Consider the following 15,580-nt stretch of genomic DNA (forward strand, 5'->3'; position numbering starts at 1 on the left):
AAATTCTTCATTTAGGGTAGATTTTAGGGTGACAATGTGTGCAGTAGAAATAAGTAGGAGCCACACAGAAAAAGCCAGTTCTTCAGCATGAAGCAGTGGAGAGGACAGTGACTAACGAAGAAAAAGATGGATGAGCCAATGTCATGTCCTTAACTAGTCTTAGAAATGGTCTGTTTCCAACTGAGCTAGGGGGAAGGTGAGATTCAGAAAATGTCCATTCAGATCACAGAATGCTCAAGGTTAAGGACGTATCTTTTAACATTTTTGTTTGTTTCTTGTAGTGTTGGGAATTGAGCCCAGGGATGAGCCCAGGGATGATTTGCCACTGAGATACATTTCCAACCCTTTTTATTTATTTATTTATTTATTTAAATTTTTTTTTAGGGGAGGGGGAGAGAGAGAGAGAGAGAGAGAATTTATTTATTTATTTTAGTTCTCGGCGGACACAACATCTTTGTTTGTATATGGTGCTGAGGATCGAACCCGGGCCGCATGCATGCCAGGCGAGCCACTACCGCTTGAGGCACATCCCCAGCCCTTTATTTTTATTTTTGATACCAGAAATTGAACCCAGGGATGCTTAACCACTGAGCCACATCCCTAACCCTTTCTATTTTTTATTTTGAGATGGAGTCTTGCTAAGTTTCTTTGGGGCCTTGCTAAGTTGCTTGAGGCTAGCCTTGAACTTGTGATCCTTCTGCCTCAGCCTTCTAAGTCACTGGGATTACAGGCAAGAGCCACTACACCTGATCCTTTTTATTTTTTACTTTGAAACAGGGTTTGCTAAGGCCAGCCTTGAACTAGCTATCCTGTCTCATCCTCCCAAGTTACTGGGAATACAGGTGTGCACCACCATGACTAGCAAAGGATATGTTTGAACTATCATTTCTTGAACTTGTGTTTTGTTTTTGTTTTTTATTTCCCCTAAACAAATGAGGGACTCCTACATCCTCTAAAGCTGGGGATGATTCTATGTCCAGAGTAACTGAAGTTTCTAAGGGCTAAGATGCATGCTGGCTCTGACCACTCTTTGTGTCTCTTCATTGTGAACTTTTCTCACTTCCCAGTGTGAGTGCTGCTGCTTTTCTCCAGCAAAGCTGTTCTACTGTCCCATCATGATTTGGCTGTGCTGCCCCTTTGTTGTTTTGCCCTCAGAACTCGATCCTTTTAGGTATTTATGGAAGCTTTATTATGTAAGCATGACTGACTAAAATCATTGGCCATTAATTTTATGAACTAGCTTTTCAGCCTGTCTCCCCTCCTGAAAAGTCAAGGGTAAAGTTGGGACTGAAATTTCCAATATTCTGTTCACAGGGTTGGCAACCAGCCCCTTCATTAGCATTCATCACTCCAGAAATACCTAGGATTTTCAGAGGTACATATCAGTAAATGGGATGAAAACAGCTGGGCACGGTGACATGGGAGACAAGGCAGGAGGATTGCAGGTTTGAGGCCAGCCTTGACAACTTTGTAAGACCCTATCACAAAGTGAAAAAAAAAAAAAAAGGCTGGGGATGCAGCACAGTAGTAGAATTCCCCTGGTTCAATCCCTAGTACCAAAAAAAGAGGGGAGGAAACCAAATACATATTTCACATTATTTTAACCCCTTCCTTAGTGTCAAATGATGTTATTTTTCACAATATATTTTGCTCTGAAGTCTACTGATTTGAATATAGCCACTGAAAATGTGTGTGGTTTTAAAAAAAATTTTTAATTACTTTATTTATTTTAATTAGGTATATATGACATAATGCATTTTGATTCATTGTACACAATTGCAGCACAACTTTTCATTTCTCTGGTTGTGCGTAATGTAGCATGGCACCATATGTGCAATCATACATGTACCTAGGATAATGATGTCCATCTCATTCCACTATCTTTCCTGCCCCCATGTCCCCTCCCCACATCTCCCTCCCCTTAGCCCAATCAAAGTTCCTCCATTCCGCCCCCCCTCCCTCCACACACACATACATTATGTGTGTGAGTGTGTGTGTGTGTTTTAACTGGAGATTGAACCCAGGGCGTCACCCATGCTAGTCAAGTGCTGTAGCCCTGAGCTATATCCCATCCCTCATTGTAGGTTTTTCTTGATTAGTGCTATTACGATAAAACTTTTTCAACCCTTTTTTTTTTTAATGGTACTCTGAATTTAAGCCAGGGGTACTTCACCACTGTATTACAACCCCAGCCCTTTTTTATTTTCTATTTTCAGACAGGGTCTCACTAAGTTGCCGAGGATGGCTTCATACTTGTGATTCATTTGCTGTAGCCTCCCAAATCACTGGAATTACTGACGTGTGCTACTGTGCCCAGCTTTTTCCATCCTTTCAAACTAGATTTCTTGTTTGTTGGGGAGGTCAGTACTGGTGATTTAAATCAGGGAAGCTCTATGACAGCTATACCTCCAGCCCTTTTTATAATTTTTTTTTTTTTTTGAGACAGGGTCTTACTAAATTGCTTTAAATTTGTGATCTTCTTGTCTCAGACTTCTGAGTTGCTGGGATTACAGGCATATGCCACCATGGATTAAAATGGATTTCTAGGGCCATGGATGTAGCGTAGTTGCCAGAGCCCTGGGTCAATTCCCACTCCTGCAAAAAATAGATTTCCTTTTTTTTAAAGAGAGAGAGAGAGAGAGAGAAATTTTTTTAAATATTTATTTTTTAGTTTTCGGTGGACACAACATCTTTGTTTGACAACATCTTTGTTTGTATGTGGTGCTGAGGATCGAACCTGGGCAGCACACATACCAGGCGAGCGCGCTACCGCTTGAGCCACATCCCCAGCCCAAAAAATAGATTTCTTGTAGGAAGAATATAGTTGTATTTTCTTTAACCCAATCTGACAATCTTTTGGGGGGTAGGGTACAGCTCAGTGGTAGAGCTCTTGCCTAGCATATGCAAGACCCTGGTTTCAATCTCCAGCACTAAAAAAAAAAAAAGAAGAAGAAGAAATGCAGAAAGAAAAACTCCATATGTTTATTAAAACACCTATCCCAGGGCTGGGGATGTGGCTCAAGCGGTAGCACACTTGCCTGGCATGCGTGCAGCCAGGGTTCCATTCTCAGCACCACATACAAAGAAAGATGTTGTGTCCACGGAAAACTAAATAAATAAATAAATGTTTAAAAAAGTAAAAATAAAAAAATAAAATACCTATCCTACTTTAAATATGCTCAGAATACTTACATTAACCTCCAGATGGGCAAAATCATATTACAAAAAACCTTGTTTATAAAGTGTTGAATATCTCATGTACACACATGTTAATATTTTGTGCAGGATGGGATCTGGAAGCAGAACAATACCCCAAAAACACCGACAATATAAAACACTGTAGACCATTAGTTATTTTTTTACACTTGGAATTACTTGACTGACTGGGATTTGCTGTTGCCGACAAGTTAAGACGGTATGTTACAGGCTGGGGTTGTGGCTGAGCGGTAGAGTGCTCACCCAGCACACATGAGGCCCTGGGTTTGATCCGCAGCACCGCATAAAATAAAGGTATTGTGTCTAACTACAACTAAAGTATATATATATATATATATATATATATATATATATATGTTAAAGTAGGATTTCTACTGAAAGGGTAGAAATTCACATCATTGCAAAGTTAAAAAATGATAAAATTGGGCTGGGGTTGTGGCTCAGCGGTGGAGCACTCACCTAGCATGTGCAAGGCCCTGGGTTCGATCCTCAGCACCACATTAAATAAATAAATAAAATAAAGATTTTTAAATCTTAAAATTAACCATCATAAATTGGTTACTCCTGTCTCAAAAATTTAAAAAGGGCTGGGGAGGCAGCTCAGGGGTAGAGCATTTACCTAGCATGCATGAGGCCCTATGTTCAATCCCCAGTGCCACAAAAAAAAAGACAAAAAATTTTTTTTCTTGAGGAACAGAAAATTTTCAATTACAGTCCTAGCCATGCTTGTCATCTTTGTTTATTAATCACTATTGACCTGATAAACAATACAGAAACACTATGAGATAGGCAATAGCATAGATATTTAAAATTTTTAAAAACAGTTTGAAGTGGTTGGTGAATTGGCATCAGCCGAACCTGAGGTTGGGGAGTGTCCTTCCTAGGTCTTCTCTGATTGTATGATTTTGTTTTCCTTTTTTCAAATAAGTGACATTTTTGTTTGTAGTATGGCAAGTAATTTTTTTTAAGTTATATTTGGACACGGTGCCCTAATTTTATTTATTTATTTTTATGTGGTGCTGAGGATCGAACCCAGGGCCTCGGACGAGTGAGGCAAGCGCTGTACCCCTGAGCCACAATCCTAGCCCAAAAAGTAATTTTTATTTTGTGCTTTTCTATGTTTACCAATTTTATATAAAATGCAAATAACGTGCATTTTTATAAAATAACAATAACAAAATGAAAAAGATTATTTTTTGGTAGGAGTAACAAATGCATTTGCTTTACCTTCTTAGGTTTTGCTTGTTTTCAAAATTTAATGAGCATTCCTGAATACTGTTCCTAGTTACATGGTTCTTGTATTTTTATGTGTTGGGATCCCATCTTATTTTCTTTCTACCGGTCTAACTCTTCCTCCATAAATGGCAAGGGATACTTATGGAGAATAGAGTTTCTGTTCTGAAGGATCTAATTGTCTTGAAATATATTGTTTTATACTTGTTTATGTGTTCATATTTCTTGTTCAATGTGAAGCCCCATTGTTGAAGAATTTTCAGTAAATAGTCCAGAATCTGTATAAAGTTATAAATTTTATTTATGTCCAAAATACTGAAAATTCTGTTCAACATTGCTCAGTTTCCTGAATATTTTTCTTATTAGCACATTACAAAATATGTTTCTTTCCCCTTTTTTGCTGGGGGGCCATTTAAACACTGAGCGAAATCCTCAGTCCTTTTTTGTGTTTTATTTAGAGACAGGGTCTCACTGAGTTGCTGAGGCTGCCTTTGAACTCTCAATCCTCCTGCCTCAAACTCCGGAGCTGCTGTGAATACAGGCATGTGCCACTACACTCGGCTGTTTCTTTCCTTTAATATAATAAATCTATTAGAGGCAATAGCTAATAAACATTTTCAATTTTTTTAAAAAAATTGGTTACTGAGCATACTACAGGGACACAGCCACATCAATGTTTATAGCAGCACAATTCACAATAGCTAGAATGTAGAACCAACCTAGATGCCCTACAATAGATGAATGGATTTTAAAATGTGGCATTTATACACTATAGAATATTACTCAGAACTAAAAAATAACAAGATCATGGCATTTGCAGGCAAATGGATGGCATTAGAGCAAATTATGCTAATCGAAGTTAGCCAATCCCTAAAAAAACAAATGCCACTTGTCTTTTCTGATATAAGGGGGGGGTGACTCAAAATGGGATAGGGAGGAAGAGCATGAGAAGAAGACTACCACTAAATAGGAAAGAGAGGTGGGAGGGAAAAAGAGGGAGAAGGGGAGTTGCACGAAAGAGAAGGAGAACCTCATTGTTATACAGAACACATATATGATGTTGGGATGAGAAAAAGAAAAAAGGTATGTCACATTAGATTGGATAGAGAGAAAGGATGGGAGAGGAGGGGAGGAGTAGGAGGGATAGGAAGGGCACCAGAATAGAACAGACAATATGACCAATGTATGTACATTCCATGTATGTATTATATGTCAAAATACATTCTGCTGTCATGTATGAATAAAAAAAAATAAAAATAAATCGTATGGTAAAAAAATAAATAAAATTGAAAAAAATTGGTTACCAACTGTATTTGTAGTTTTTGGATATTTGTAGTTGGACACAATATTTTATTTATTATTTTATATGTGGTGCTGAGAATGGCATCCAGTGCCTCACTCATGCTAGGCAAGTACTGTACTACTGATCCACAACCCAAACCCTGTATTTGTATTTAGTTCCTCCTATATAGTAAGTCACAGTGATTATCCAAAAACGAGGTGTACACAGGTGAATAAAGCCATAAATCAGGCACGGTGGCACATCCCTCTGATCCCAGTTCCTTGGGAAGCTGAGGCAGGAGGGTCACAAGGTTCAAGGCCAGCCTAAGCAACTTGTGAGACCCATCTCACAAAATAAACAAGGTTTGGGCTATATTTGAGCAGTAAAGCACCCCTCCCTCGCTACAATCCCCAGTATCAGAAAAAAATAATAAATAAAGATCCAATATACCTGTAATCCCAGCGGCTAGAGACAATGAGGCAGGAAGATTGTGAAGTCAAAGCCAGCCTCAGCAATTTAGTGAGGTCCTAAGCAACTCGGCAAGATCTTGTCTCTTAATAAAATATAAAAAGGGCTGGGGGTATTTCTCAGTGGTTAAGCACCACTGAGTTTAATCTCCAATACCAAAAAAAGAAAAAATAATAAGAGAATAAGACTTAGTATCTCCTACCCAGAAATCACATAAATCCCTATCTTTTCCCTTGACACTTGCTTTGAAGAGTAAAGGAACTTTGCCTGGTCCAAGTTTAGGTCTAGGGTATGTTACCTTAGAGTGACATTGATATAGGCCTGGAAAAGCAGGAGCCACAAAGGAAGAAGACCTGTTTGTCAGGACTGGAGCAAAGGTGAGAAGGACAAAGTCTGGCCCAGGAGAAGGTGGTAAATGTTTGTGAATGTTCACTGTTTTCAGAAGGCATCATTATTTGGTTAGGGAAAAAGAGGGTAAAGTCTACAAAGAACTGTTCAGACTAGAGAAACCCTGAGGTGCCGGACGTGTTTGGACCAACTCATTCCTCTGGCTATTTCTTTACAGAACAGGTAAAGGGTCTCCTATAACCTGTAGAAGTGGGAGGTGAAGCTATGTCCAGGGTAACTGAAATTTGTAAGACTAAGACACTTCCTTAGCTTGATATCTAAGTCTTGATATCTCTTCCTCCTGGGCCTCTTCCCACATCCCTACCTAAGCACTGCATCTTTCCAACAGGGCTGATCCACTGACCCACTATGACCCAAGCCAAGCTGTTCCTTTGCTGTGTCTTCCTATCCTCAGTGGCTGGCTTTCCAAGAAGAACCCAGAATGAGGCCCTGAAGATACAGCCATCTTTCACAGAGACTGATCACCCAACACAAGAGCTCTCCAGCCAGCTTCCTCTCCCACATCCCAGCACCTGCCAGGATCTCTTGCACACAGTTCCCTCCTTAGCCCCTCTGCCTGAGTACCTGTCCAATTTAGCTCTGAGGGTGGTCCTGGAGGACGTTGGCTGCCCAGCTGAGGCTCACTATCTGCAGCTTCAGCTTTCTAGGGTGGGAGGAAAGGACCTCACTGAAACCCTCATCCATGAGAGCCAAAAGCATACTCGGGAAGAAAGAACTGGCAATAATGAGGCCATTCTGAGGGATTTAGGGGGAGTGTCAGGGGAGCTGAGGAGGGTCCAACGCTCAGTTACCCTGCCTGAGGTATGTGCCTCTGGCCATGGGTGGGTGATGTATGAGTCAGCAGCACTGATGATTAAATTTGCTGAGAAACTCCCTTCCACTGAGTTGGTAAGAGAGTTCAAGTCTGCTGCCATCACTGTTACCGAGAAGTGCACGGATGAGTCCTGGGAGCATTTAGAGGAAATAGGCAAAAGGCTGATAAAAAGCCCAGACATTATGGATGCCACACTTTCTACAGAAGATCAGATATACTTTTATGTTCAAATAGCAATCCTTCTGAAACGTATTATTTTAGACTTGCTCCAGAAATTTTTTCAGGCTCACTTTGGGTAGGGAAGCCCTCCAAGTCATCACATTTATTTTTTGTAATGTCTCTCATAGACTTGCATAAAAGGATTGTGCACAGTAGGTAGTTTGAAATATTGGGGAAAGCTTAGGATAAGTGTACACTCTTCTTTTGATCCAAGCGCTGAAACACTTGTGACCATGAGCAGCTTTACTTCTCAGTAGGTACTAGCTCATTTCTTCTTTCAATTTCTCTTTCAGTTGTCAAATACTGTGACTATTGTAATTTCTTCCATTGATCTACCTTGTTCTTTCTAATTCCTGAACTGAATGCTGTGTCTTGCTTATGTTAAATTTTTAAACTGAAAAGAGAAATAAAAAGCTGCTGCCATATCAGAATCAGTTTTTGGATCTTTCTTGACTAGGCCACTATGATTGTTTTGTGACCTGGAAATGGAATATGGCAAGGTCATGTAGGAAATGCCAGTGTGCTTTGAGGCCGAATGCTTGAGCAGTCAGTTCAAATGGGCAAATATTTGTAGAGATCGTGTCCCTTAGTGATCTATCATCACCAAAAGCACCTCTCTTCCCTCTTCATGGGACAGGGAACTGGGCAGTATCAGCAACTCCAAGAGCTTTCTCACTTTTAACTGGAACATATGGGTAATTTGGGACCCCATAATTATGTGGAAGTGAAACAGAGGAAATCTTTGGTGATCTGGAATGCAGAGACCAAGGAGAACAACTAAGTCCTATTGTCATTTATTTGACCCAGCTTAAAAAGGAATAGGAGCTGAGGGGCTGTGAATGTGGCTCAAGTGGTAGCACACTCCCTTGGCATGCCCAGGGCGCTGGGTTCGATCCTCAGCACCACATAAAAATTAAAAAAAAATAAAAATAAAGATGTGTCCACCGAAAACTAAAAAATAAATATTAAAAATAATTTTAAAATCATCTTTAAAAAAAAAAGGAATAGGAGCTGAGGTTCAAAGGGTGAGATGTCCTTTAACGGAGCCCTGGATTCTTTTCAGAGCACAGCCAGAGGAAAATAATTCCCATTCTAGCATAGTCTGATCCAGCTAGACATCATTTAAGACCAAACATGACCTGCTCCTGTCTCCTCCTATACTCTCTAGGTGTCATTTCATGTGGACTGCAGCCCAAGAGTTGGTTGGTGCCTTTTTCCTCACATCTGGAGTGGTGGCAGGGAGGCTGCTTGATTATGCTGGATCCTATTCTCAAAGGCCTTATCTAGCTTCAAAGCTTCAGTCACTTAATCCTTCTGTCAGGGATCCTGATAGACTTGCCACTGACCCTGGAGCAGGTTGACTACCAGCCCAACTTCTGGACTCTATAGCTTCATCTAGAGGCTCTGCGATATAAATGACATACAATTTTCTTCAGCCAAATACAAGGCACCACTAGGACAAAAGCATAAATCTGTGACTTAATTATTATTCCTGAGAGTCCTATGCTTTATACAAAAAGACTAGGCACAGAAAGGACATGTAGTAATTCTTGACAAGCTGTAGGTGTGGTGTTAAAATCAATAAACCAGCTAGTTTAATAGCTATAAAACAGGCAATTCTTAAAAACAGAATAATTAACAATTATTACCAATATCCAGATACAGTGGTGCATGCCTATAGTCACAGCTATTTAGGAGGCTGAGACAAGAGGATCAAGTGAGCCCAGGAATTTAAAACCAGTCTGAGTAACTCAGGGAGAACTTATTTCTTTTTTAAAAAATGTAGGGGAGGATTACATATGCTTGTAATCCCAGTAGTTTGGGAGGGTGAGACAGGAGGATTTCAAAATCAAAGAGCCTTAGCAATTTAGCAAGGACCTAAGCAACTTAGCAAGACCCTGTTTCAAAATAAAAAAGGACTGGGGATGTGTCTCATCAGTTAAATGCCTCTAGGTTCAATCTCTTGTAACCCCCCAAATAATAATAATCCCACAGCACTACAAAAAGAATCATCAATTCCCTTCTCCAGATATAATACAAAATAGAATATATTCAACTATGATTTTGACAGCCTGTATTACCCATACTGGTGGCGGGAATTCTTTTTACCTAATAACAGACACAAAAAAATTTTAATAAAATTGTGTGACTCCTTAAATCACATATATGCTTACCTTATTTTGCTAGCTCTGGGCACTACAACAAGTTTAAATTTACCAAACAAAAATCAGATGCCTTAGATGCTAAAAGGGAGAGATGTGGAGAAAGCCATACAGTCCTGCAAGTCTTCTGAGATATGATAATGCATAAATATGAAAATCAGAGGTGACAAATCATAACAGTCCTTGTGGAAATTCCAGAATGATACTGATCTTCTGATTGAAGAAAAGAGGAGGAATCTGGGGGTATATCATAATAGAATCAGTTACAATCTTAGGGACTATATGATTATCAGACTTCTACTGTCCAACAGAATTTTAGAATACAATGAAAATATTCTATGTCGGCACTGTTCAATATCTTCTGAACACATATCTTCTGAACCCTTTAAATATTACTAATGTGACTGAGGACTTGGATTTTATTTATTTTTGCTTTCCTTTTAAAGTTTACTATTTAAATACATATATATAGTAGTTGGACAAGATACTTTTATTTTATTTATTTATTTTTATGTGGTGCTGAGGATCAAACCCAACACCTCTCTACCGCTGAGCCACAACCCAGCCCCCTAAAATTTATTATTACTTTTTATTCTTGGTAATACATAATAATGTCTCTAAGTGTTTCAAACTGAATTTTGCCTCCCACCCCAAATTCATAAGTTGAAGCTTTAATACCCAATATGACTGTATTTGGATATATAGCCTTTAAACTATGTATCTGTATATAACTGTATATATATTCAGATCATGAATTCAGATCATAAAGTTAAGTGAGGTCATAAGTGTGGGACCCTAAACCAATAGGACCCTGTTGAAGTTGAAGCAGGAGGATTGCAAGTTCAAAGTCAGCCTCAGCAATTTAGCAAGGTCCTCAGCAATTCAGCAAGACTCTATCTCAAAATTAAATATGAAAAAGACTGAGGATGTGGCTCAGTGATTAAGCGCCCCTGGTTCAATCCTTAGTACAAAAAAAAAAAAATTGATCACCAGCTATTCTGTCTTACCTTTCTTCCCCTCCAGAAGATACAGAGGACCTTTCCTACTCAATTATAGGTCTAATGTAAAAATCTTAGAAAAACAAAGATACAGGCCAGGACCAGCAAAGCCAAAAGGGGAAAGGTCAGTTTGTCAATATGGGGCAAAGATGAGAAGGACAAAGTCTGGGCCAGGAAAAGATGCATAAATATTTGCAAATGCTCTATCTTTCACTCTTTTGGAAGTCATCTGCTCTCCGGCTTCCTTATGATTCTGGCTGGAGTAAGGGAGGAGAAGGAATTAAAAACAACAGTGATTCAGATTATGAAGATATCAAAGCAAATGAAATGTTTGGACCATCTTCTTCCTCTAGCACTTTTCTTCCTCAAACCAGTGAGGGTCTCCCACAACTTGTAAGGGTGAAGAGGAAGCTTATGTCCAGGGTAACTGAAGTTTGTAAGAGCTAAGATACTTCCCAGCTCTGACTAGTCTTGATATCTCTTCATCATGGCTCTCTCCCCACATCTCCACCTGAGCACTGCTTCTTTCCAAGAGGGCTGATCCACTGAGCCACTATGACCTAAGCCATGCTGTTCCTTTGCTGTGTCTTCCTGTCCCCAGTGGCTGGCTTTCCAAGAAGTACCCAGAATGAGGCCCTCTTTCACAGAGACTGAGCACCCAACACAGGAACTCTCCAGCCAGCTTCCTCTCCCAGATCCCAGCCCCTGCCAGGATCTCTTGCACACAGCCCCCTTCTTAGCTCCTCTGCCTGAGTACCTGTCCAATTTAGCTCTAAGGGTGGCCTGGAGGAGGTTGATTGCCCAACTGAGACCCACTATCTGCAGCTTCAGATTATTAGGGTGGGAGAAAAGGACCTCACTGAAACCCTCAACCTTGAGACTTAGAAGCATAAAGAGGAGGAAGGGATTGACAGATAGTACTAAGTACTAGTTGAACTAATACTAATATATTTGTTATTCTTAAGGATGTAGTGGTCCTTCAGGGAAGCTGGAATAAACTCAGCACTCATCTACTCACTCTGAGGAAAGTATTGATAATGGTAAATATTATGGGTTGGTCTGTCTACCAGTATGCTAAGATGGTGATCGAATCTGCTGGGAAGCCTTCTCCCATATGGATAGGATCACAGTTCAAAGCTTTTGCTAGAACTACAAGTGTAAGTCTTGGGAGCATATTGAATAATTAGACAAAAAGCTGAAGAATCAGGCTGAGGATATAGCTTATTTAGTAGAGTGCTTGCCTTCCATGCATAAGGCCCTGAGTTTAATCCCCTGCACCACATACACACACTCACACACACACACACACACAAAAAAAAAAAACCTGAAGAATCCCCTATTAATTAAGAATCTTTCAGGGATGAGGGGTGTAGCTCAGTGGTAGATTGCTTGCCTGGCATGTGTGGGGCATCAAGTTCCATCCTCAGCACTACATAAAAACATAAATAAAGGTATTGTGTTGATCTACAACTAAAAAAAAAATTTAAAGAAACTTTCATGTTCATAAACAATGATAACATAATGTACCAAATATTCCGTAACTATTCTGAAGTGCTGTATGAGGAAAGTGATTCAGGAATCATGTAAGCTTACTTCAGATATTCAATACCACATAGCAGAGAAGTTTACCCAGGACTATGTTCATGGGATTCAGTAGGTCATTAGAAGTGTTGGAGATTGTTTAGGACAGATGCATTTTCTTTATTTCATCTCTGTGCAAACATACATATGACTGGCATTAATCTTGCCCCTCTCCACTTACTAGGTCTCAGCCTTATTTATTTATTTGTCTTTTTATTTATTTATTTTTTCAGTACTGAGTATTGAACCCAGGAGTGCCTTACCACTGAGCTACATCAATGACCAGCACTTTTTAAAAATTGTTGTTTTTGAGCTGGGCATGGTGGCGCATGCCTGTAATTGCAGCTGCTTAGAAGGCTGAGGCAGGAGGATCGTGAGTTCAAAGCCAACCTCAACAATGGCTAGGCTGAGCAATTCAGTGAGGCCCTATCTCTAAATAAAATACAAAATAGGGCTAGGGATATGGGTCAGTGGTTGAATACTCCTGAGTTCAGTCCCCAGTACCAAAAAAAAAAAAAAGGTTCTTTTTGAGACAGAATTTTACTAAGTTGTGAGACTGGTCTTGAACTTATGCTCCTTCTGCCTCAGCCTCCCAAGTCGCTGGGATTACAGGTGTGTGCTACCACAACAGACTTCTCAGCCCTTATTTCTTATCCCATTTTGCCCCTCTTCTTTCTTTCAATCATCAAATATTGTGCATTTAATACATACAAGGAATAAGAGGTATTTTAATCTTTATTATCTCCCCTTTCCTTCCTTCCTTCCATCCTCTCTTGACTGAACCCAGGGGCACTCTACCACTAAGCTACATCCCCAGACCTTTTTACTTTTTATTTTGAGACAAGGTTTTGCTAGGTTGCCCAGTCTGGCCTTGAACTTGGAATCCTCCTGCCTCAGTCTCCCAAGGAGCTGAGATCAAAGTGGTTTACTACCCCCACCTGGCTCCCTCATTCATTCTAAAACCCCAACTAGATGCTAGAGCTTGCTGATTTATTTTAAAACTGAAAAGAGAAATAAAATGAAAGACTTATGAACATCTAATCTTTCCTGATTCTGAATCTTCCTGGCTTCTATCATGAACTGAGTGGCAATTTGGCAGGACATATAGGGAATATCAAAGGACAAGGTCTTAGGAATTGAGGTTGAATGTATGACAAGTGGAAAGGTCTGAACACTCAGTACAAATGGACAAATATTTGCAGATATTACACCCCTTACTGATCACAGGGTAAAACAAATATCTCCTTTCCTTCTGGGACAGAGAACTGGGCAGAGCAGGACAGAGAAGCAACCAAACCTTCCAAGGCAGTGTCACTTCTCAATAGCTGGACTGTGTGGTAATTTGGGGCCTCTAAAAGTGGGTGGAAATAAAACAAAGGAATTCCCTGTGACCTGAAAACGGGAGAAACCAGGTGGGAGCAACTGGGCTGCATTTCCCATTTCCTAAGCCCTGAATTGAAAATAGAGGCTTTAGCCAGGCACAGTGGCACAAGCCTGTAATTCTAACTATCTGAGATTGAGGAAGGAGGATTGCATATTTGTAAACCAGTATTGGTAAGATTGTATCGCAAAATAAAAAGGACTGGGGATGCAGCTCAGTTGTAGACCTCCACTAGGTTCAACCCCCCAGTATCTCAGGAGAAGATTTTTTTAAAAAAGGAACAGAAGTCTGGAGGTAGGTGATAGATGATGCATGTGTCCTTTAAGTGAGTCTTGAGCTCCTTTCAGACTATAGCCCTTAGAGAAATGGTTGATTATGTTTTGGATTTCTCCCTTTTCCAGGGTACTCTGCTTCAGACATGTATGGCTTCAGATTCATCATGATACCAGTTGAGCTTCTTCTTTGCTACCACCTGCTGCATTCTGTGGATGCCATTTCATATAGAAAGCAGACAAATGTCTCTATGCACCTTTCCTCATCCTTGGGATCCCCTCCACTCTTCTCAGGCTCCATGTCTTGCCAGAATCTACATCCAAAGTCTCTACCTGGTTTTGCCCACATGGCTCCTCTATCCAAGTTCCTAGTAGGCCTGGCTCTAAGGAACGCCTTGGAGGAAGCTGGCTGCCAATCTGATGCCTGGGCCCTACAGTTTCAGCTCTATCGCTGGGGTGGTGTGAATGCGACAGACGGCCTCATTCACCATCTTCAAAGGCTCCGGAAAGGCAGAAGTACAGACAGCAGAGTGTCAGTGGAAGCCCTCTCCTCTGTTCTGCAACTGTTAGCCAGGGAGCAGCCAGGGCAAAAGAGGGTGAGACGCTCCTTCTCCACTAAGGACTGTGAGAATGAGCAGGAGCAAAGTGTGCATAATGTCATCCGTCTATTGCCAGGAGTAGGAACCTACTATAACCTGGGCACAGCTTTCTACTATGCCATTCAGAATTGCTCTGACAAGGCCAAGGAACGAGGTCAAGATGGAGCCCTAGATCTGGGTTATGACCTTTTGATGACCATGGCAGGACTGTCAGGAGGGCCCACAGGTCTAGTGATCAGTGCTGCACTTAAACCAGCATTAAAGGCTGGTGTACAGCATCTGATCCAGTATTATTATGAAGAGAAAGAGACAAACATCCCTCAGCCAGAGACCAGCAAGGAGGGCTTGTGGAGCACCTCAGATGTGAGTGACTTGGAAGAAACAACTACCATGTCTCCTTTGGTGTCAGAAGTAGTAAGTCCAGGGCTGGGGATTTGGCACAGTGGTAAAGTGCTTTTCTGGTATGGGTGAGGCCTTGGATTCAATCCCCAGTACCAAAATAAGAAAGAGAAAGTAGTAAATCTAGCTCCCCACTGGGGGTGGAACTTATTCAAGAGATGCGCTTAGATCTTGGTGCTAGGAGTTTTAGGATAGAAAAGTTGTTAACCACAGAATGAATAAATTGAAGATTCTGACATACTGTATCTGCGTGTGCTTAAAAATCCTTGAGAAGGGGCAAGGGATCCAAATCTCCTGATTTTTTATTCAGGAGGAAGATAACTCTATCAAATACAAGGAACTTAAAAGTTTGGGGTTTGAGGGCTGGGATTGTGGCTTAGTGGTAGAGTGCTCTCCTATCATATGCGAGGCCCTGAGTTGGATCTTCAGCACCACATAAAAATAAATAAAATAAAGATAAAGATATTGTGTCCAGGGCTGGGGATGTGGCTCAAGCGGTAGCGTGCTCGCCTGGCATGCGTGCAGCCTGGGGTTCGATTCTCAGCACC

At 40.7% G+C, this 15,580-nt stretch overlaps 2 protein-coding genes across 3 annotated transcripts; both read left to right on the top strand.

Annotated features, from left to right (window-relative positions):
• Positions 1-6,610: 6,610 nt before the first annotated feature.
• LOC101961286 (uncharacterized) lies at positions 6,611-8,071 on the top strand. The gene is made up of 2 exons (XM_021733548.3): positions 6,611-6,769; positions 6,936-8,071. Exon 2 carries the CDS (start codon positions 6,956-6,958, stop codon positions 7,718-7,720), a length of 765 nt encoding a protein of 254 aa, XP_021589223.2. The 5' UTR covers positions 6,611-6,769; positions 6,936-6,955; the 3' UTR covers positions 7,721-8,071.
• A 5,525-nt stretch (positions 8,072-13,596) lies between these two features.
• LOC101958515 (apolipoprotein F) lies at positions 13,597-15,277 on the top strand. Of its 2 annotated transcripts, none has more exons than XM_040281933.2 (2): positions 13,597-13,718; positions 14,164-15,277. In XM_040281933.2, exon 2 carries the CDS (start codon positions 14,181-14,183, stop codon positions 15,102-15,104), a length of 924 nt encoding a protein of 307 aa, XP_040137867.2. In that variant the 5' UTR covers positions 13,597-13,718; positions 14,164-14,180; the 3' UTR covers positions 15,105-15,277. The 2 variants fall into 2 exon arrangements, with proteins under 2 accessions (XP_040137867.2, XP_077909429.1); XM_078053303.1 differs by lacking the exon at positions 13,597-13,718 and adding an exon at positions 13,725-14,056.
• Positions 15,278-15,580: the final 303 nt, after the last annotated feature.

Source organism: Ictidomys tridecemlineatus, chromosome 6 (assembly GCF_052094955.1).
Source record: "Ictidomys tridecemlineatus isolate mIctTri1 chromosome 6, mIctTri1.hap1, whole genome shotgun sequence".
In the NCBI taxonomy this organism is placed as follows: Eukaryota; Metazoa; Chordata; class Mammalia; order Rodentia; family Sciuridae; genus Ictidomys; species Ictidomys tridecemlineatus.

Coding starts and splice junctions, on each gene's coding strand:
- LOC101961286 (XM_021733548.3), top strand. CDS start 6,956: ATGACCCAAGCCAAGCTGTTCCTTTGCTGTGTCTTCCTATCCTCAGTG.
- LOC101958515 (XM_040281933.2), top strand. CDS start 14,181: ATGTATGGCTTCAGATTCATCATGATACCAGTTGAGCTTCTTCTTTGC.